This window comes from Alosa alosa, chromosome 6 (genome assembly GCF_017589495.1).
Source record: "Alosa alosa isolate M-15738 ecotype Scorff River chromosome 6, AALO_Geno_1.1, whole genome shotgun sequence".
In the NCBI taxonomy this organism is placed as follows: domain Eukaryota; kingdom Metazoa; phylum Chordata; class Actinopteri; order Clupeiformes; family Clupeidae; genus Alosa; species Alosa alosa.
The window spans coordinates 2,319,734-2,342,091 of record NC_063194.1 but is presented as its reverse complement, the minus strand read 5'-3'; the positions used below and the strand labels follow the sequence as shown (position 1 = coordinate 2,342,091).

The 22,358-nt window shown below is 43.6% G+C and overlaps 2 protein-coding genes across 7 annotated transcripts in view; one reads left to right on the top strand and one right to left on the bottom strand.

The window, feature by feature from the left end:
* The first annotated feature begins 3,422 nt into the window (after window positions 1–3,422).
* LOC125296814 (transmembrane emp24 domain-containing protein 1-like) lies at window positions 3,423–7,881 on the top strand. Its single transcript, XM_048246911.1, has 4 exons — window positions 3,423–3,574; window positions 5,766–5,863; window positions 6,411–6,594; window positions 6,772–7,881. Exons 1-4 carry the CDS (start codon window positions 3,470–3,472, stop codon window positions 6,985–6,987), a joined length of 603 nt encoding a protein of 200 aa, XP_048102868.1. The 5' UTR covers window positions 3,423–3,469; the 3' UTR covers window positions 6,988–7,881.
* A 2,003-nt stretch (window positions 7,882–9,884) lies between these two features.
* dnm2a (dynamin 2a) overlaps window positions 9,885–22,358 on the bottom strand; it is a 34,661-nt gene continuing 22,187 nt past the window's right edge. For 5 of the 6 annotated variants that reach the window (XM_048246907.1, XM_048246909.1, XM_048246905.1 and 2 more), the window contains 7 exons: window positions 19,456–19,566; window positions 15,886–15,995; window positions 15,616–15,727; window positions 14,600–14,764; window positions 14,044–14,264; window positions 13,198–13,434; window positions 9,885–12,610 (listed from right to left, as the gene is read on the bottom strand). In XM_048246907.1, the coding sequence (XP_048102864.1) occupies window positions 12,541–12,610; window positions 13,198–13,434; window positions 14,044–14,264; window positions 14,600–14,764; window positions 15,616–15,727; window positions 15,886–15,995; window positions 19,456–19,566 (1,026 nt within the window). In that variant the 3' untranslated portion in view covers window positions 9,885–12,540. Of the gene's footprint in view, window positions 12,611–13,193; window positions 13,435–14,043; window positions 14,265–14,599; window positions 14,765–15,615; window positions 15,728–15,885; window positions 15,996–19,455; window positions 19,567–22,358 lie in introns of those variants that run through there. The other variant, XM_048246910.1, reaches the window with a different exon arrangement.

Below are 22,358 nucleotides of genomic sequence, written 5' to 3'. Positions count from 1 at the left end.
ATTGTAATCCTCTGGTATTCTAAGGTAGGCTATTGAAATGTCTAGCCCCCATCCAAAAAAAGAAAAATTGAGGTTCGTATCAAACCGTGGGTCAAAAATCGTGATACGAATCGAATTGTTAGGTGTATCGTTACAGCCCTACTGTATATCGCTACAGCCCTATCCTCCAAAAATCTGTCTAAATTGGACCAAAAAAACTCAGCAAAATCAGCTTAATGAGAGTAAAATGTGACCAAACCAAGTTTAAATAGTGATTTTGAATCTTGAAAATGTCAGGTATGGACTCAGCATCTCCAGTAACCCCTAAAAACATACTAACATTGTCCATTTTGGCCAAGCAGCTCTTATAATATGATCAATATAGGCTATTATTCTAATTTATGCTCAATTACACAAATTGCCCAACATATGTAAATTAGCATCCGGCTAATGCTGGGAACCCATACTATATATTTCCATCATAAAACTTTGGTGTACTCAACATTTCCGGGTCCACAATGGGCTCTATGGGCTGTCCACCGGACTACCAGTCTGTGCTGTCTGTTTCCTGGGGTGCCTTTCGGGCCTATGACCATCACCAAGTGCATCACTAGTGATCATCAGTGGCCATGCGCAATGAAAATATCATGCTAAAGATAGAAGTGCTAAACATGGTCAATGAGTTATTGAGCATGGCTTGAATCAAATTCTCAAGGGTTTTCAAATTGATGGTAAGGCTAAAACTCGCCATTTCCGACTGTTGCCAAAAAGAAATGTAAGTGTTCATCGCCATTAAAATAAATGATATCATGCAAATACACTTCCACCCAGTTGGTAGCCTACTACAATGGCATCGGGCATTCTGATTGGTTATCGAAGACGAACGCCGGTTCCTGTTTTCATGAAGTTCCTACAGGAATTCCCTACCTGTATCACTGGAGCTGTAACTGCTCAATGCCAGTCACATGCAATCGGTTTGGACAATATGGAGTCTCTCTTGAGGTTGGGCATACTAGTGTCACTACTTGCCTCCTTTGCGGACGTTGTGGTCACCTTTTCTAAGAACCAAGACGTCGAGTTCACGTTTGTTTTACCTGCCGGCGCAACCGAGTGCTTTTTTCAGACAGTTATTAGTCAAAGTAGTTTGCAAGTTGAATATCAGGTAAGACAACATAGGCTACCAGTCACAGTTTACCTTCATGCCACATTTAACGTGTTATTCTGTATTGTTTAGTCCTGCAATCAGTTAAGAAAATAACTTCAAACCTGTTAGCAAGTTATATTTAGTTAACCTGTAAAAGCCCACTATCAGCCTGCTTCAACAAAGGAAATGGAACGTATTATTCCCACAAAGGGTCAAAGTGCACTTAGTGTAGATAAGATCAGGCAGGTAATAAATAGTAATTTGTAAACGCTAACTGCCTGATCCTAAAGCTCATTGAGGGACTGAAACCCTAATACATAATCCACATCCTATTTTTCTTTAACATAACTGTGGTGCAAAAGGCTTACCATGTTGTGTAATGGCAACATATGGGTTTAAAGGTTTAGCATAATGCGCATACATAGATAAAAATAAATAAAAATAAAAACACTTGACAAGTCTAAGGGCATTGCACACTTCAGTCTACATTCTAGATCTACGCCTACGCGTGCTCTGACTGTGCAGCTCGCTGGCCAAGCCAGTTGAACTGGTTAAGTTTTCCAAGTCAAAGTGAAAGTAGGACAGTTGTGGTAGGAAACCTGGCCTGATAGTGCAAGATAGGCGGTATTAACCACCTGGTAATAGTGTTGTCACGATACCAAAATTAAAGGAACCGTTTGTAAGAAATGTATTTCAATTAATCATAAAATGGCCCTGATATGTCACTAGACATTAAGAAATCATGTTCATTACAAATACTTATATCACTGACAACAGTAGTCTGGCCAGGATATTGTCTTTTAAAAAGTGAAGTTGCAGCATGTTGATGTTGTGTTTTGTCATGTCATGTTGTGTTTTGGCCTGATGCGCCACCCTCCACCTATTTACTAATCACAAAGTCAGTAGTGTTTTGGCATCTGGGTTGGCAACCTCGAGTCAGGGGGGAGAGAGAGGGGATACACCACTCTACAGTAATTTGAAAGTGATTGCAGTACCAATTTTGGCCACAATCTTACATATGGTTCCTTTAATGTTTCGATACCGATACCAAGTCAAGAATTGCGATTTCGATACTTAAAAAATGTATTTGATTTGGGGGCCCCACCACCTTGACATCATCATCAGTAATATTGAATATACTGTAGTGTGATCATTCACACCAGTGGCCATCCCAGATTCTGCTTGACTCTCTCCACACAAACACACATGGAAAATGATGGCTTATGTCATATTTCATATATTCTGGATAATTACTAGTAAATATATTTAGCAATTTGAAACTATTCTAAAACTATAACTATTTTTAAACTATTACACTTAGGCATATGTTTAATGTGGTGTGTAGGTCTAATTGAGTGCACATTGGTGATGTGTAGGTGCCTGTCACTTTAAGAGATACGTGAGAGTAATTGACCTTGACCAGAGACTTTCTAATGAGGAGACACAGCACTCAAAAAATCCTCCATAGAAATGCATGGGGTTAGTTTGTAACGCCAATATGGCCGTTGTCTACACATATCCCACCCCTTCCTCGGCAAAACGTCGACATGTGAATAGGCGTGTTCGACTTGAGGCAGATCTGTGCATATCTGACTTGATGTGATGCATGCTGGGGAAACACTTGATATTGAATTTATATGCTACAATGCAGGCCTGTTAACTGTATGACAACAGTGGTTTATTTAAACTACATCATAAGAATTTATTTCGTCAGTCATCATGCTCATTTTAATGAGTAAGAATGAAAGTTCTGCTGTGTTTATTGCAAACAACATTCCGCGATGTCTCCCGCGAGTCACGTCAGCAGACTGTAGCCTGTCTGTCCGGGATGAGCTGCCCTCTGTTGTAAAATTGACAAACATCATTTTGCTATTTTGCACGCTAAAATCTGATTCATCACGGGTAAAAACAATAAAGAATGGGAACGTAAATTGGATTATGTATTCTAAGTTGTAATTCCTCTGTATGTCCTGTTGGTGACCTCAGTGAGAAGTACTGTTAAGACGCTCTTAGCCGGTAACAAGTACTCTGGAGCACTCGTAGATCTACGAGTGTTTTCACGACGCTCTTAAGCTACGATGGTTTCGGGAAACAGTCGGCAAATCTTAAGACGTTCGTAAGAGGGACTTTACGGCGCTCTTAGGTATGAGCTACACCAGGCGCGTAACTGAAGCGTTCCGTTCGCGACGCGTAATAATGGTCTATTTTTTTTTAACGTACGCCCCACTGTCACGTCTGGTGTAGCTACTTCCATTGATTATAATGGAAGCTAATTGTTGCAGCAGACACAACACGAACGGAACGCTTCAGTTACGCGCCTGGTGTAGCTCAGCCCTTAGGCTTAAGATGCTTTCGGGGAACTGGGCCCAGGGCAGGCCCGTCCAAACAGGCATTATTGGAAGCAGTGACAAAAAGCCTATAATGGACCTAGCTGGGAAAAGGCTTGCTATGGTGAGTCTGTTATAGCCTATTTACTTGTATTGTAGCCTATGCAACGCTATTCTATTAAAATTATATTATTCTAAACGTTGTGTGCTAGTTTATTCAACGATATAGGCTATGACCGCTATGTTCTTGCACTATTTCACCCCTTGATCATAATGATTCAGTTATCCAAAAGGATACTCTTTATTATATGGCAAAATAACGAATAAAAGTGAGGTGAGGTGCCCCCCCGTCAGTGGTCATAGCCCCCCCACCCGTTGCTCTCTGGCGCCGACGCTGTAAGATAGTCTAATAATAATTTAAAAAAAAGTCTAACAAAAATTGTCATTATTTTAGGTGCTGTGTAGTGATTTCGGGTGGTTTCATTCAAGCTGATTGGACTGCAAGTAGCGTCTTTTTACGCACAGAGTGATTTAGTCTAGGCTACAAGTTCTAAATGAATAATCTGCTAAAATAAACTGCGCCTGATATTGACAGACACAGACACACTTCGTCTGTTTTATAACCCAGAAGGATGTATCAAATGATAGCTCTGTGTCTCCTCTTTCATCTGACATGCGTGGCATATCTATGCGATCACAGGTCCGCAAGTAATTCAAACGAGAGTAATGGGTGTGCAGCGTTGGTTTTTGTACATGACGTTATTATTTTGCATTCACTTCGTCTGCTTTCATAAGCCAGAAAGATCGACATACTTGGTACCAATGGATAGCCCCGTGTCTCCTCTTTCATCTATGCGTTCACGGGTTCGTCAGTAATTCAAACGAGAGTAATGGGTGCGCAGGTGAACGCAGAGAAGTATAGACTGTAAATATGATTTAATTTAATTGATTTTATTTTATGATTTTTTTTTTTATTTTCATACTTTTACGTACAGACAAGTGCGTGATGGGGAAAGCCCCACTTCTGCTCTGTCACACAATAAAGGCTTCTCGCTGCTATGAACAGTTGCGGAGCAATGTAACAGAGAAGAAAGGGTGCACTTTGCGTCAATCGGCTTCGAAGGGTTAAAATCTCACGTATCCCCTGATCTTGCTCCAGTGGCGAGATCACAACACATGATTGGCTATAGAGTGGCGAAGTCCCGCCCCTTCCGTTTGCCTCGATGGGACCTATCTTTCAAAAAAAATTGAACGGCAGTCTATGGCGAAATAGAAATTATTTTCTGGTCCCGGTCAAGCGCGCTGAGAGCACCCCCACTTTTCGGGGTAAAAAAAAGGGCAGTTGTTGACCACAACACCGACACGGCATCGCGCAGTGGTTCTCAAATGGGGGTACGTGAAGGCACTCGCAAGATTGCAGTAGATTGGTGTCGTGAAGCCTTGCGCACGCGCATTTCTGCCGAGATGGATGCCCCATGAGTGCCCAAAAAGCGTTGCCATATGGCCGCCGAGTAGAGGGACTTGCCTAAAAGGACTTTGCCTTGACTCACGGTTTTAGTCTAGTGAATAAAAGTTGCACAAGGATATGTGGATGCAATTAATTATGTTTTGTATGTCATTAGATGAAATACATTGTCAAAAAATGTACAAATCTTTTTGGGATCATAGAAGAGATAAGTGTCTTGCAATGTCCATTAATGATTTTAGCGAGCACTATTGTCAAACGTGACCTGAGCTAGCGGGATAGTTAGCAAGGATCTCTCTTCAGATGTAAAAGTTTGCGATGGTTGCTTAGCCTATTTCTAAATTACATTTAACCCAAAAAGTAGGCCTAAATGACCAAAATCCCACAGCCTAGGTGGGTTAGCAACACAAACTTGAGATGCAAGTGAGCAAATACACTTGATATTACCCTATTATTATGTGTTACCATAGCATCACTTGAACTAGCAGCCATGTCTCGCTGTTTATAGCGCGACAGCTGCGCTTACGTGTGTGTGAGGAGAAAAGATGCACAGCCACAGGTTAGGGGAGGAGGCGCTAGAAGCATGCCTTGTGCACACGCATGTTACTTCAAAAGAACGTCATTCTCAAAAGTATCGATACTAATAAAATTAAGCATCGTGACATTTTTAATTTCAGGGTATTGCGATACTTTTGTAGTATCGGTGCACCGTGCAACACTACATGGTAGCAGAGTAGCCCACCATTCATTTCAGAAGTTAGTGTTTGTAGGCTAGTTCTTTAAAATGTAGGCTACCTAAAAGTATTGTTTTACAAGTGTGCATACTTTTTTTTGCCTCATACCTGTCAAGGTCCTAGCTGGCTCATCACTGGATGTTGGCTTCACTCTCCTCTCCCCCAGTGGGCACAGGCAGGTGTCTGATTTCAGGAGGTCCGATGGCATCCATACGTGAGTGTTTACATGTTTACAGATGTGGTAACTCATTGCTTAACTCACCTCACCCAAGCACCCCCCCCCCCCGTTTCAGTAAAAGGCTGCTTATAGGCAAGTGGTTTTGAACCACCAGACATTTTTTTCTGTGGTGATTGGATAACTCTGAGGTTTGGCTGCTTTTTGACTCAGATATGAGTTTTAGTTGCGTCACTGTGGTCACTGCTTAAAGCAATGGCTTTAAAGCCTCAGCTACGGTGCCTATGAAAAGAAAAGTACTAACACCCCCGGACATTTTCCTGTTTTATTGCTTTTATAAATGGAACCTTGGTCAATTTAATTTGGCCTATTTACATTAATTTACAAAAAAAAAAAATCTTTAATGTCAAAGGAAAAGTAGATACAAAGTACTGTCAATAAAAATATATGTAGGCCTAAAGCAAAATAAATGATTGCATAAATATTCACCCCTTCAAGTCAGCATTAAGTAGATGCACCTTATCCAAGGAGGGTGAGTAGTTTTATAACCACTGTAAGTATGTCATCGGCTCTTTCAATATGCCAGGGTGGACCCGACTGAGGACGGAGACTACAGAGTCTGTTTCGACAACAGCTTCAGCATGTTCTCAGAGAAGATGGTGCTAGTGAGACTGGTCATGAGCGGGTCTGCAGACTCCCTGGGAGAAGGCAACTGGGAAAACACACCTGAATCCGACAGCATGCTGGAGTACAAGCTGGTGGACATCAGGGTTAGGAGTTTACAACATTTGTGGATAAGAAGCCACAGTGATATATAAGATATAACAAATAGAATAGATTTAATAAAGATTTAATGTATACAGTAATCACTTATCATGCATGTTATTGGACTGCTGTCATTGGACTTATCATGAATGTCATTGGACCGGTCTCTCTCTCTGCCACAGGACACAATTGATGTGGTGCACCAACGTCTGGAACGCAGTCGGCAGACACAGGCTGCGCTGCGGGCATTTGAGACACGCGACCGCTACCTGCTGGAGGACAACCTGTGGCGCGTCTCCTTCTGGTCATGTGCCAACCTGCTTGTCATGCTGGCTGTGGCCCTCGCACAGGTGTACACACTTCGCCGCTTCTTTGACGACAAGCGGGTCCGCACCTGAGAGCGGATTCAGAATGCTTTATCTTCGTGGCCATTTCAGATGTCACAGTGAGGAGAGCAGGGGCTAGCAAACAGCAAGAAAACAAGGAAGCTGTGGAATGACAGGGAAGCTACTATGAACCTTTGTGGTATGAGATTTGAAGATCGTTTAAGGCCGACGTGAAGAAATGAATGTGTTGTGAGATGGAGAGGGTTGATGAAGATGATTGATGAGGGTAAAGTTAGACAAAGGAAGAGTAGTCAGTTATAATGAAGGAAAAAAAACATCACAGATGTCTCCTCAAATGTGTGTTGCTGGTTCAGATGTGACTTCAGTTCAGTCTGGAGAGTTCAAACATGTGTACTGTAAAGCCAATCAAAATCAATGCTGACAAAGGCTATCTATGACTGTTTTAGTAAGTTTTTTTAGCCAAAGACTTTTAATTACCATCTCCATGACATAGTTGGTTTGATTTAGAAATGCCAAATGCTGTCATCAATGAAATTAATCCTACCCACAATCAGTGAATATTTCCCCCTGGTCGTCTCTAGACTTTGCGATACTAGGGCTCTCCTGTGGCCGTCTCATGAAATGATCTGGGCCAGTTTTGTACTAATTTCCTTTGAAGTCACCTTCTGTCTGTTTTGTGGTTAACGTCTTGACGTGACCTTTAACTTGTTCATGGGACTTTCCACCTTTTCATCTAGATAGTTTTTTTTATACATGTTTGTTAGTTGCAGTGCCTTCCAATGTGAAATGCATGGGTTCAAAAATAAGAAAAGGACTGCAAATGATAACTGATTTGGATAAATCCATGTCATTTTATGGTTGTCCTAAAACAATGCATGTGAATGTAAAGCAATGGCTAGCAGGTATGTATTTATTTATTTATATTAAAATTGACATTTTAAGGCTTTTATGAATATTTATAAAGGGCAGTACACACGATCATTTCACAACAGAGATTAAAAACATGTTCCTTTTAAACAAAATTTGAACTACCCATTCAATTTACCAAATTCAATTACCCATTCAACTTAACCAAACATTTTACAGCTGTACAGTTACTATTTCAACACAGAAATAACACGACTGAATGAAGCCATCAACTATACACCTTAGTTAAATATCGGAGTGCAAAAATCCAATGGTTGGACTGCAGTCAAGACAAGGCTACCTATTCTCCCAAATACATCAGCATTTTAACTTGAATTTGTCATTCAAGCTAGCTTATCACTCCATCTCCTCTCAAACCCTCACAAGCACTCATTTAATTGAATCCCTTAATTCCAATTTTCTGCAACAGCCACCGTCAACCAATAAGCATTACCTAAACGTAGTGATGAATACCTGCACTCTTTTACTGTACAGATTGTGCCAATGACCTGGTGGGGATGAGCTACTACTAATTAACATGAAGGCAACCTATGTCCTCAGAGAGACAGGTGAAGGTGATCCCTAAAACGTCCCCTCTGCAACAAAGCTGCCATACCACAAATATTTACAGTTACCTACACAATCTAACCACTGGAGTCAAATTTATTAAGACGTATGTCTGTTATAATTCCTGTGCTATGTTCTTTGGCGGTTCACACTACGCTTCTGAGAAATGTCCCCATCTTCAGGTGATTTTAAATACATTGCACAGTTCTAAAATAATTAATATGTCCTGGGGATGATGAATATCTCCTGTTCCCTTTTGAAAAAAGATTTAGCTCATATGAATCATATAATCATTTCTTACAGCACACAAAACTGTTGTTAAAGGGAATTCCTACACACTGGGACAATAGATAGAAATGCACTCTGCCCTTTTCTTGTTACAACAAGAAAAAAAAGAGAAAGATGGTTCTTGTAGATTAAAACCACAGAAAGCCTGAAAGTTCTCATATCCACCCACACACACATACGTCCTAGTTGCCCTCAATGGTAGCAGTGGCAAAAGTCTCAAATTCTGAAAATTGACAAGCAGCCTGAATTCTGAACCTAGAAATTCAGAGCTTTCTGAAATACAGTACTTGATTTAAAACAACAGAATACAGAGGGATTCCCTTACATAATCCATGTGAAGATTTTTTTTGTTGCCAAAGCAGGCAGTTCGTAACCCTTAACCCAGAACCCAGTGCACGGTTATTCCCCCGAACCTTCCTCTTCGGTGAAGTCCTCCCATGGTAACCCAGCGTCACACAGAAACCCTTCCCCAGCTTGCGGAGGGCTCACCACTGGTTCCGCCGCGGAGCAGGACGTCTGTGCAGGGACAACCGTAATGACAACAACAGTGTGAATCAACCTTTCTGGAAGAATTTGGGAAAGTGCGTTGTGTGTGTGTGCATGCATGAGTGCGGGTGTGTGCATGTGTGTGTGTGCGTGCGTCTTGGACCAGGCTGCGGTTTTCTCCTAGCCTTTCATCATGGGCTGCATCTTTGAAATCTCATCAGCAGGAAACATCATTTGCAAAGCAAACAGGGTATATGCACAATGATCCCTACAGATAACTACCTCTTCACTGGTTCATCCTGTTTACCGTTCACAGCTCACTTAAGTCCTATAACACGAAAGGTAAAAATAATTTACATTTGCTGCACCATTTCTTTTACTTTCTACTTTGGAAGTATGAATGTTTACCCCATAACTGTATGAAGTGTACAGTAAAAGCATCTGTGGAAGGAAAACAGACAGGGTCATTCAAGGTATTAGGAGAGACCTGAAGGAACACCAGCAGAGGCCTACTGGACCAAATGCCAAGACTAGCGCGTCCACAGCAGTTTGCCATTCCCTTAGCCAGACATGTTCAACCGAATGGGGCAGAGGAGAGAGTGAAAGTGGCATGCAAGAGAGAACAGCTCTGTCAAAAGCCAGGAAAGACAGAGAAGTGAAGGGAACCACACCAGACACAAGGACAAACCAGGATAGTGAGCTTCAGTTCTGAGACCGTTTATTTGGAAGTCCATTAATCGCTACAGAGGCACTTAAACAAGGATTTGTAGTGTCAATAGAATACAAAATTGAAGAACAACCTATTGGGTTCTCCATTTCTCTCGTCTCCCATCCTCTGCCTCAACCCTCCATCCTCCCCCTCCATCCTCCACACCTAACAGCGCATGGAGGACGAGAGGAGGAGGGAGGTTCGGAAGCAGAGAGACGGGAAGCAGAGCAGAGGTGGACACAGACAGCGGCTGGCTGAGTCACAACCACAGCCGAATGCACCGAGTGCAGGAGGTGTTGCGTCGGAGACGGCGGGTGGGTGGGTGTGTGGCCGCCTGGCAACGGCGCCATGGAACACGGAGACGCCGAAACAGATTTATTTTTTTTCTGCGGTCAAATAAGGCTAAAGACTCCACTCCAAAACGAGCGTCGTGAAAGATCAGGCATCAACGTGGGCGACAACACGTGTGTAGCAGGCCCGATTGTGCTATGCCACGTTGTTTAGCGGTTAGCCATGTTAACACCCTGCACTCCCTGAAGGCATCGAATAGAAATCACCCGCCAAAATATAATGCAACAACAATATATTCATAAAAGAAGACCAAAACGGAAACAGGTCATCAGTGCTGTTCAGGCTCTCTCTCCCCAGGTTTCTCCACATCACCCAAGAATTCTGCAAAACAAACTGTTGGTTTGTGCATCAAACAGTTCTGGAGAGATCCTGGGGAGTTATTCTAAGAAAAACCATTGTCTTCTTCCCTCAACAAGGATGGAAGGGAAAAAAAAAAAACTCAGCTCAATTCACCACATCTAAAACATTAATCACAAATGCCCAAGAGATAAATAATACCTTTCCACATTGCGGTCTGTGGTTTCCCCAGTTCCCTAGTCACCCATTAACAGTTGTGTTAGTGTCTCTATTAGTAATCACACCTAGAATATTAAAACATAAGGGTGGCTACAGAACGACTTCCTCAATGACTCATCTTTTGCACGGCCTACTGTACGTGGACTGAAGTTCATTTAGGAAAATGACGACTCTTGGAGATAAGTCGCCTACTGTACAATTGCGAGAATCCGAAAAAACAAACGTGGGGATCAATTGAAAAGACCAAAAGTTAGAGACCCCAAAATCTTATTACTATTTCTCCATGCATGCCTTACATGGTCCGGATCACAGGCATCCACCCAACCACACACATTAAGTCTCCAATCAGGTATGGACCAACTCCTAAATGGATTAAGTGCTCTCTACGGAATTATATGGGCCATTCAGTTTTCAATGCATCCAACAAAAAATATGCCAAACTATTTCAGATAGTATAACACCCAGCAAAATATTCACCAAACAGGACTTTAGGTGACACCTGCAGTAATGCTGAACTTGCAGTAATGCTGAAATGCTGAGCATTGATGAGCAAATATTCAAAACTGTGTTTGATGGTACTTAAGTAACATTGTAATTTGTTCACAGATCTTTAATTATCAAATAATTCAGCTTCAGTGCTTCAAAACCCATCAAGTTTAATGCTTAAAATAATGAAATATTTTTTGAACATAATGCCATTACATTATAAACCATACTATTTATAACAAGAGTAATAAGAATAATTTTATTTTAGAATGTTAACTAATCATGTACATATTTCCCACATGTTCATCATTAGATAATGACACCATATAAACTCATGAATGTGTAATTCACTAAAGAAACTTAATCTTGTTATTATGAAGTGTTGCCCAAAGTTTAATGAATGCAGCATGGAGGCCAGTCTCTGAAGAGCTTAAAAGGTTGGTCGTTGGTCAAAACTAGACTAAGTAATTACGTCTCCCTGCACTCAAAGAGCACTCTAAAAGCCACCCCTAATACATCAGCGACAATAAACAGCAATGGCAGCCTATTTCAGATTATAGAAAACCTATAGAAAGGAACCACAGGATGAGTTTGTACAATACACACAGATGAGGTTTAAAGGTTGGGCTCGGGGGCGGTTATTTTACAGGGAGAGTGAGGGGGTAGCCTGCATTAGAGTGAAGAAGCGCCTGCCGAGTTCCCTATTTAAAATAAAAAAATAAAATAAAAAATAAAACACCTCACTTCAAAATGATGCCAAGGTCTTTCAACTCTTTCAGGAGGTTCAGAGAGAGTGCCCCCTTGTGGCACACTCCCTGAACACGCACACGCATACATAGCATTAAACACATTTGCCAAAAACAAAAAAGAGAAAGCGTCTCAATTCAGAATGAAGTCCACAGCATTCATGAGCATCACAAACACATCAGCTTGTTACTCAGAGTAACCCAAACAACCTGTTCTCCGTTAACATGCAGACCCTGTGCTTTTCCTCTTTCATTTATTGATCACTGACTGATCTTCTCCCTCTCTTTCTCCCTCTCTCTCTCTGTATCTTTCTCTCTTTCCCCTAGATTTGAATGAGTAGGATGGATTAGCAGCTTTCCTATACTGGGAGAACAGGGGTGGGCTACAACATTAGGTCTACTCGTCAAGCTGGATGTATCAAGCAAGATAAAAAAAAAAAAAAAAAAAAAAAACACAAGCACGCATATTTTTTGGGAGCTCACGGCCCGCTCTCCGGCTGGGGCTGCAGGGCCCAGGCTGGCCCCCCTGCTCCGGCTCCAGGCCTGGGCCTAGTCGAGCAGGGAGGGCTCGGCCGGGCGGATTATGGTGGGCCGATGGGGGGCGCCCGGGGGTCTTCGGCTGCAGGGGGAGAGAACAGAGGAAGAGAGAGAGAGAGAGAGAGAGAGAAACATAAGGACAGGCCCGCTTGCAAAATGAGGAGTGAGAGAGAGAGTGAATATTGAACACAGAAGCAGCAGGCACACCATCAGACACAGTGAAGTACAGACAGAAAGACAAACCGAAAGAAGGATGAACAGACAAATAAAGACTGAAGATAAAGGAAGAACGAAAGACAGAGGAGGGAGGAGTGAGCAAGACAGGAAGCGAAAGCGAGCACATGCACACGCTGCGTCACAATGCCTAGAGGTGTCCGTGAGGAGAGCCTGCCGAGCAGCCAGAGAATGAAGAGTGAGAGTGAACCGGCATCTGATGCCTGCAAAACGCACTGCAACCCTGCACAAGGGCACGCCGAGCTCCACACCCACAGCAATGCCACCACTGGGGGCAAATGAGAGCCATAGGCTAGCATGTGGGCAGATGGGTGATGGAGCGTGTGTGGCACTGCAAAGACAGCGTGACGGGGCGCCACAGCACACCTGGCAGGCATGTCCGCGCCCCTCTCTGAAGCTGGCACAGCGGAGGTGGGGGGGGGGTTGGGGTCTTACCTGGGCACCCCAGGGGGCACGCGAGCGGGCCGTGAGGGTATCTGAGGAGGGGCGCTGAATGGGTCCTGGGCGCTGTTGTTGCTGAAGGCGTTGATGGGCGGGCCGGGGCGAGAGGGGATGGGGGGAGCCGGGGTAGGCATCAGGGTAGGGGGCCCCGGGGTCGGACCACGCACCGCTGGGGGCCTGTTGGGGTGGTGGGCAGCCACGGCCAGTCGACTGGTGGGTGGAGGTGTGGGGCTGGGAACGCAGAAAGAGGGAGAGGGAGTGAGTGAGAGAGAGAAAGAGAGAGAGGGAAGGAAGGAGGATAAAGAAAGGAATACCAAATGGTGTTCAAACAAACATGGCATCACCAAACAATCTACATACAGTGACAAAAGGTAGCCATTCATTAACACTGTTAATAGATTCAGAATAAATATCTGTAGTTAGTAAATAAATGTTTACAGTTTATACAAAATACTGACAAAATGACTGATGGAAATTAAGACAAAATGATAGGGAAATAGTCCCTCGAATGTGCAAAATGACTTTTTAAATTCCTAAACCATGAGTAAAAACAACAACGTGTAGAACATCTTCATATTTCGAAACATAGGAATCGATAGTCATTGGATTGCAGTGATTGCAACATTGCCATCATTGCTCTACAGAAGTTTCAAAGGGTAAAGAGCTGGACAGTGACTACACATTGGTGGGGTGGGTGTCACTAGACCCAAACACTCTACTGGGGCACAGTCCAGTATAATGAAATTACTGGGGTACAGCAGTTGATTACGGGGGCCATGTGCCCCAGTACAATGGGTCTAGAGACGGCCCTGGGTGGGAGCTCGGCCCCTCTTCCCTCACCTGGGGCTTATCCAGCCACTGTCGACGGGCGGGGGAAGGGGCACGGTGATGGTGGTGGTGCTGATGTCGCCGATGATCTTGAGCGCCTCCTTGAGGGAGTGGTACATGCGCAACATGTCGTCACGCCGCTGGGCCTGGTCTGCTGACTCCTCCATCAGGCTGTTCTGGTCGCCCGAACTGTACAGGTAGGAGAGCAGCTCGCAGTGGATGAACTCCTTAGTCTGAGGGAGGACAGATGCCAGGGGAGGAGAATGAGGAGGAGGAGGAATAGAGAGAGAGAGAGAGAGAGAGAGAGAGAGAGAGAGAGAACAAATCTCAATCAATCACTTTTGATCAATGAATTCATCAAAAGTTTCAGAAACAACTATAGAATCTTGGTTCAGTACCCATCTCAACCTTACACACAAAGGAAGCCAAAAAATATTACTAATACTAATATCCTTTACAACACCCCCAGGCCATTCTGGTAATGTGTTTGGAATCCGCAAGCAAAGAGAGACCCAAGAGACCCATTCCTCCCTACTCCACCCATGTCCCGGGCAATCTGTCCACTCACACTGTTGATCATGAGGTACATGATGGCTTTGGGGATGAGGTCGCGGACGGTCTTGTTGACGATGCCGATGTAGGAGTCCACCAGGTTCCTGATCGTCTCCACCTGCCGCTCCAGCTGCGGGTCCATGGAGAAGGACTCGGTCGGGCCAGAATCCTCCTGGTCCACCTACAGGTGCGTTTGCATTAAGTTTATGTTTATACCTACACCTTTTCAGCTTCCGTTTACAATTACATGTATTCATTTGGCAGACGCCTTTATCCAAAGCGTCGTACAGAACTAGAATAACATTTAAGCTATTAACATGTAAGCATTTTAACATTTATCAGACATTTTCATCCAAGCCTGGTGACACTTTCATTCACAGCAGCACAATTTTATCACAAGGTGCTCGACTTTTTCTGAAAAAAAAAAAAAAAAAAAAAAAAAAAAAAAAGTTTGTTGTGGGCAGGTTGCTCTAACAGTTGGACTAATGGTACGCAAAGCAGGACACAGCTGGACTCGGAACCAGACTGACCCAAAATGGAAACTGAGTAACTGATTTACTCTGGGAATTTCACAGAGAGCTTTTATAGCCTGACTACTGCACCAGTGCCAAGTGAATGAAATTGGTTTAGACTGTGAAAAGTGTCTGTGTGTGAGTGTGAGTGTGATGATTTGGATTTGTGGATGTTTCATTTAGCACACTCTTGTCTTTGAACAGTTTTGACATTGATGAGGTTGTAGGATTGATCTGTTAATGTCAAGTTCCTCCATGTGTAGATGAGCATGAACATAAACACACACCTGTGACCTGATCCTCCTCCCAGGTGTGTGTGTGTGTGTGTGTGTGTGTGTGTGTGTGTGTGTGTGTGTGTGTGTGTGTGTGTGTGTGGTTCCACTGCCTGCATGATTTGGATTTATGGATGTTTCATTCACACACGCACCTGATCCTTCTCTAGGTCTCAGGTGAGTGTGTGTGTGTGTGTGTGTGTGTGTGTGTGTGTGTGTGTGTGTGTGTGTGTGTGTCATTCACACACCTGATCCTTTTCTGGGTAGACGCCTGCCCTGAGGAACGAGGCCTTCCAGCTGTCCACGTCCTCCTGGGAGTCGCAGGCCAGCTCGACCTGGCGCAGGTCCTTGTACACGTTCCTGGGAGAACAGTGGAAATAGGTCTCTACGCGGAACCACAGTGGCACGTGCTGTATAACCTAGCAAGGCACTGCCCTGGACACACAGGTTCACTCACTCACACACACCCACATGCACACTTGCACGCACGCACACACAAACACTCCCACATGACTGACCTTTGCTCAGTATTGAAGATAGCAAAAATGTGCTTAGTGGACATGAAGCCTTTCTCCACGTCCCGTATTTTCAGGTTGTCCAGAGGCAGCATGTACTTCTTCTCCTTCTCCTGTACGCGGAGGAAAGAAGAGAGGAACAGAGGAAGGGTTGAGTGTGCTGGTCCAGAACAGAGGAAGGGTTGAGTGTGCTGGTCCAGAACAGAGGAAGGGTTGAGTGTGCTGGTCCAGAACCACTGACGGTTCAGACTTAAGGCCCATTAATAGTTCAGGTGACAAGTGTCACGCAACAATATATGAAGAGTTCGGTTCAAAAAGGCTTTATCCTCCATTTGAATGAATTTTCATAAATCATTTCTTTACATTTTGTTTTCCAAGTAATTTCAGTAGAACTGTGATAGGGTATTGTTGTTTGATTTATCTTTACTCAAAACAACACAATTGCAATTGTATTGATATTACCTGAAATACACAATTATGGTAAATGACATGACTTTTTAATGTTTTTAAAAATGGAAATATAGTGTTTTTGGAACCAATCTCTTCATATGATGTTAGAGACCAAATCTGTGCTTGCTAGCGTGTCGTGGAGCTTGTGACATACATCAAAAAAATTAGAACTGCACAAATACTCTACTGGAGTTCGAGTTCTATTGTGTGCTACCCTGGTCACTGTGTGTTGTCTGTTTTCTTTCGTTTTGTGGTGAGATGTAACGCTAATGTCCAAGTGGTTAGAGAAACTAATGGCTGTTCTATTTGACAATATGTCTCTGGCGCTGGACAATGAAAGCCTAGAGCTCCAATGTGTCACCTAAACTGACCTTTAAGAGGACTAGTCTAGTCTAGAACACATTTCACATTTCTTTTGAGGTTTGTACTGAATGACACAATAATGTGCATCTTTAAGTGCATCGCTAACTGAAAAACACTGAAAGCGGAGTACATCATAGCCTGTACTTGTAAGATCTCTGCTGTCAGGACCCGTTTTAATGGATCTACTGTGTCAATCAAACCTCTGCCAAACCCAGCAGGGAGCAGACACGACTGTCACTGAGGACAGGCATTAACCTTTCCGCTCAGGTTTAAAAGAATTTCTCAATCAGACTTAAAGACATGAAACTTATGAAACTGGTTTTGATCAAAAAAAAAAAAAAAAAAAAAGTCTAGCGAGACGTTAGAGGACACTGTAATTTTGGCAGGTTTTTAAATCACAGCTTCTTCTTTCCATTGTGCGTTTAGCCACTCCCCCTAGACTGCCCTGTAGCCCGGATGAAAATGTAATCAAACCAAGGGCTTCCATAGTGGCTACATGTTGCTATAAAGATGGAGTTGACTAGATAAAGTCTGGCAACACCAAAAGTTATTCAGGTTTTATTTAGTGTGCGTGCTTGGATTTCCATAGAGACGTTAGGTAGGGTTAACAGTCGTGTTCAGCTTTTGAAACAGACTCATAAGAGGGTTTTCTCCACTGAAGACAAGACAAATGACCCAGAGCTTGATCCAAAGTAGTTGGCAAATTTTCCCCAAAACCCACAGAGAACATTCACATGAGACTACAACCACAAACTACTACAGCCAAACATGTTCAAATAAAAAAAAGACAGAAAGAAAGAAAGAAATCAGCAGAGTCAGCACTTTCTGCTTCTCTAGTCACAGGGTAAGAATTGTATTTCCTGTGACTTTTTTATGGAGGGGGAAGAAGAAGAAGGGAAAGAAGGAGGAGGAGGAGGAGGAGGAGGAGGAGGAGGGTGTCTGTCTGTAGCCCACCATATGGATGTGCTAGACAAGAGGATGAGGAGAGGAGGAGCATGCTTGTGCTGCAGGGTGGGGGCACTGCCAGCCGCCTCCACTGCTGAGAAGAAACATCTGGAAGCATTTATGTCCGCACAAACACAGAGAACAGAGCTCCAGTCCCAGCAGTTACATCACTCACAGAAACACCACCACCCCCCCACTGCCGCCCCAAACAGACACACTCACACCACACACACACACACACACACACACACACACTAGCTCCCTCACACATATCCCAACCCCCCCTAGTAACCCAGTACGATTTCCTGCAAATTCCAAAGTCGGATCCCGGCTGGAACGTTTCAGCGCGCCTGCCACGTCAGTTAGCTTCCACCACTGACCGTCCTCCCTCTTTCTCTCCCTCAACTCTCTCAGAAGAGAACTGTTCGCAAAGGCGCACCGAAAAGCAGCAGTCCTAAAAGCTATGCAAAGACTCTCGCTTGAAGCGTTAATATAAATATATATATTACTTTTTTTGCTCAGTACAGTTGAGGACTCTTCTGTTGCGCTCCTGGGGTTTTGCTCTGGAAATGGACTTTGCTGGCCCACACAGCTTCGGCGGGACACTGGGGGTAAGTGCACTGGACACTGTGTGGGTTTTTGAACATTCTAACATTAGATTCCGTTCCGCAACAATTCAAGGTTCTACAATTCTATGTTGAATTCAATTAACGTTCATTTTCCAACATTCCCGTCACACCGGTGTGACGGTACACCTTTAAGGGTTAAAGTCTGTTTTTACACTGCACACACATGCAACTGGCACACTAAGATGATGGAATCTTAAACATTTAGACGAGAAATTATATGCGGTATTAAGGAAGCTACATAACACTTCTCTTTTATGAAGAGTAGAAAAAAAAAAATGCATCTAACAAGGAACACATGTGGTTGACATCAAACGCAACTGGGGAAAGTCATAAGTCAGTCAAACTTTATAAAGATGTTGGGTTAGTGCACACGTTTTGTGTGCACAAGTCACTTTAAGCATTTTAGGGAGGCTCCAGACCTCCTGAAAGACAGACGTGAGTGGTAACCACAGAGCAAGGGACTTTTCCATTTCCTAGCATGAGGTCATTTCTCCATAATTTTCTTGCTGCACGTTGGCCGCTGCAGCTATAAGAATGTGTTTCTGTATGCATATATGTGTGTGTGTGTGTGTGTGTGTGTGTGTGTGTGTGTGTGTGTGTGTGTGTATTTGTCTACCCTTTCATTTTGTGTGTGTGTTGTAACTTTATCAGTGTTGGGTTGCGTAGTGTGTTTACTCTCTCCCCCCCTCTCTATGCCGTCTCTAGGGCACTGACCAGAGGCCAGGCCAACCTGCCAAACCCCCTGGGCTCTCCCTCCCCCTCGCCTGCCCAGTGTTCAGACTACCTGTTCATTACTCTATGGCTGAACAGTAGTCCGCACATTGGTTAGGCTGGGCTGGGACACACACACAAACACTCTCCCGCTCGCTCTCAAATCACTCAGAGAGGATTGCAGAGAAACAAAGTCTACGGCTGGATCAGATGTGTAAAATAAAAATCTTAAATCTAAAATCTGTTATTAATGTGTGCTTGTTCTAGGAGTTCAGGCTCTGGGCTCTGCAAATAAAGTTGAACCGAACTTGAATGATACCAATATGATTAGTCATGTGATGAGATATTTCAGACTTACAGGCAGAGGAGGGCCGAGTGAAACAGAGAAAGTGAGAGAGTGACGAGTGAGAAAGACAGCTATTCATATGGGAGAAGAAACAAGGAGGAGTGGTTAGAAAACCGAGAGCAGGCTCACCTCCTCGTCTTTGTACCAGGAGAGCGACTCTGCGGTCAGGACAAACCAGTATTCCTTGGAGCCTCCTTTCATGATGCTGATGTTGATGGTGAGCCAGCCTTTCCGGATCACCTGTGGGGAAGATCAGGGGGAGTGGGGGGGTGTGCAGGAGGGACCGAGAGAAACTCATGAGCCTCAGTTTCAACAGGACAATCTCCCCCCCGGCTGACAAACGGGGAACCCAGGGAGTAATACTTACCAAGCAATGACCACTGCTATAATACTACTTCAGTCAAACAAAATAAAAGTCTCCAACCAGATTGAGTCTATATGTGGTCCTTATTCACTAGATGAAACAAAATGTCAAAAATACCTCTTGATGTCCACAGCACTCACAGCAAAAGCAACAACAACCAAAACAGCAGAGTTGTGAGGCTGGCCCACGGTTCAAAGACATACCAAGCAAATGATTGGAGACCATAAAAAAGAGCAGACCTGATCTTTTGTGTTGGCTTTACAGGACCAACTACAACACTCACAAGCTCATTAAAATAGTTAAGGGTGCTGAACACTTCCAGAAGCCTACAGAGATCGTGTCTGGGAAAGAGAGAGAGGGAGAGGGAGGAGTGATGCAGAGAGGAGAGGCTGAGGCTTTTCTTTTCTCTCTCCCTACCCTCACCGCACATTGGTGGGATGGGGTAAAGCGAATGCCATCTGGACCAAATGGCTGGAAGAGGTTAGTTCAAAGGTCAGCTGTGGTATGTTAGGGGTCAAACTGACGGGTCAGTAGAGGGCTCACTAGCCTATGGAACAGAGCTAGACAAAAAACAAGCTGGGTTAGTGGGGTTAACTGGACACTGACGTACACTCAGTACGTACACAGTGTGTGGACAAGAGATTCACTGAGGGAGAGAGGAAGAGGGGAATGAGGGGATAAAGAAGCGTCTGAGAGGAGTGTGAAAGAGACACACAGACACACACACACACAGACACACACACAGACACACACACAGACACACACACAGACACACTGAAAAGAGGGGAGAAAGGGAAGTGGCGGGCAACAGAGCACTGTAGAGAAATCTAGAATGTTTCCCAATCTGGAATGTTTTCCAATTTGGAATGTTTTCCATCAAACTGCAGAGGCTCATGGATCTCATGCAGGTATGCAAGATGGCGGCCCCATGACATTGAAAAAAAAAGAAAAAGTTAACCACTGCACAGATGTGGTCTCCCACATTCATGTTGTGACGTTAGAGGCTTTCTTTGTAAACGTGTGCCAGTGCTCTCTTGCTCCTCCTTCCCCCAACCCCCGGACGCTGCCAAGCATACTGGAGGGAGGCTGTAAGACCTTCATTAGTGTGTGAGAGGAGCAGGCCAACAGAAACAATCAGAGGGGTTAAGACAGAGGAGCTAGACATCTAGTTTGCCTTGGTGGGGAGCAGCCTTTCACATCCCTTATCCAACCGTGCCTGGCGTCGGACACCGCCATTTAGTGCTACAGGAGTATGTTTTAATATAGTTAGAGGAAATGTTTATACAAAGAAAGAGTGAGACAAACAAAGAAAGAACAGAACCAAACTGTGGAGACAGTCCATTCATTTCTTCATTCAGCTTAATAAGGCAGCCATGTTGGACCAGCCAACTCTGACTGACATAGAGGCTTTTTCTAGCATGTGTAGTTATTCAACATTTTAATCTTGTATTAACATTTTGCTGAACGCTTATAGCTCTTCCATCTTGATTCTCAGGGTAAGGAAAGGGTAAGGACAATAGTTGAACTCAAATCAAAACCATTCATCTTTGGCAACCCAAAGAGAACATGTCTAAAGTTAAACACAAAAGTCAAAATTCTAATTACTAATTGACACTCAATGAAGAAAAACATGCTCAAAAAAAACATTTTTCCATCAAAGTCTTGTAGTCTAACAGCCACTTGACAATTCCGTTTGTAAGTCACTACTCAGTAAACTCAAATCACTGTTCAGAAGATCTGATCTGTCAGTTCAATTACCTTCAGATATTCAAGCGGGTGAAAGAGAAAGACTATAATTGGAGGGTTTAATGAGATTTTCAGAGGGGCCCACCCATCCCAAAAGGGCAATGACTGTCTGCGTCTGATTTCCTTGGCTGATAATTAGGCCGCAGCATTAATTTGAAGGAATCGGCACCTATCTCCTGTGTTCTCACCTTTGTCTCGGTCTCCCACACACCCACACACACTCCACAGCCCACACTTATAGCCCTTATTTACCCGGGGGAAAAAAAAATGAAATATTCTCAATTTCACATGCCAGGAGTTTGTTGTTCAGTGCACCACAAAATGAGATACGACCAGAAGTGTCAGAATATGACCCGGAGGAATTAAATACATTCACTTCACTTCCACTCTGTAGTAGCATGGTAACATAGTCTGGTCTAACTCGTCTTGTGTTCCACAGAAAAAGAAACTTAAATATGGAGTTCTGCTGGCGTGAGATTGAGCATGCAATGAGAGAATTTTCATTTTTGGGATTATCTATTCCTTTGGATGGTTAGAACCCTCAATAAAATAAGGATCAGAAATGTCACATCAATAGTAAATTTAAAATGAAACCATGTGATTGAGGAATGAAGATATGTGGGTGTGAAGAAAGGAAATGTCTCCAAGACCACAAACCAACACAGACATGACACTTCTATAAATACAAGATTGAGTGTTTGTAGTAATGACTTCTGTTTGCAGCATCTGATTGGTTCATGTGTGAGTGACTGTAGTGATGACCTCTGTTTGTAGCATCTGATTGGTTCATGTGTGAGTGACTGTAGTGATGACCTCTGTTTGCAGCTTCTGACTGGTCCATGTGTAAGCGTGTGTCATAATGACTTCTGTTTGCAGCATCTGATTGGTTCATGTGCGAGCAAGTGTAGTAATGACTTCAGTT

Bases quoted from the DNA above. Each gene is read 5' to 3' on its own strand.
- LOC125296814 (XM_048246911.1), top strand. From the start codon at position 3,470: ATGCTTTCGGGGAACTGGGCCCAGGGCAGGCCCGTCCAAACAGGCATT. The intron at 3,575-5,765 runs GTGAGTCTGTTA...ATACCTGTCAAG, and splicing joins CTGGGAAAAGGCTTGCTATG to GTCCTAGCTGGCTCATCACT. The intron at 6,595-6,771 runs GTTAGGAGTTTA...TCTCTGCCACAG, and splicing joins ACAAGCTGGTGGACATCAGG to GACACAATTGATGTGGTGCA.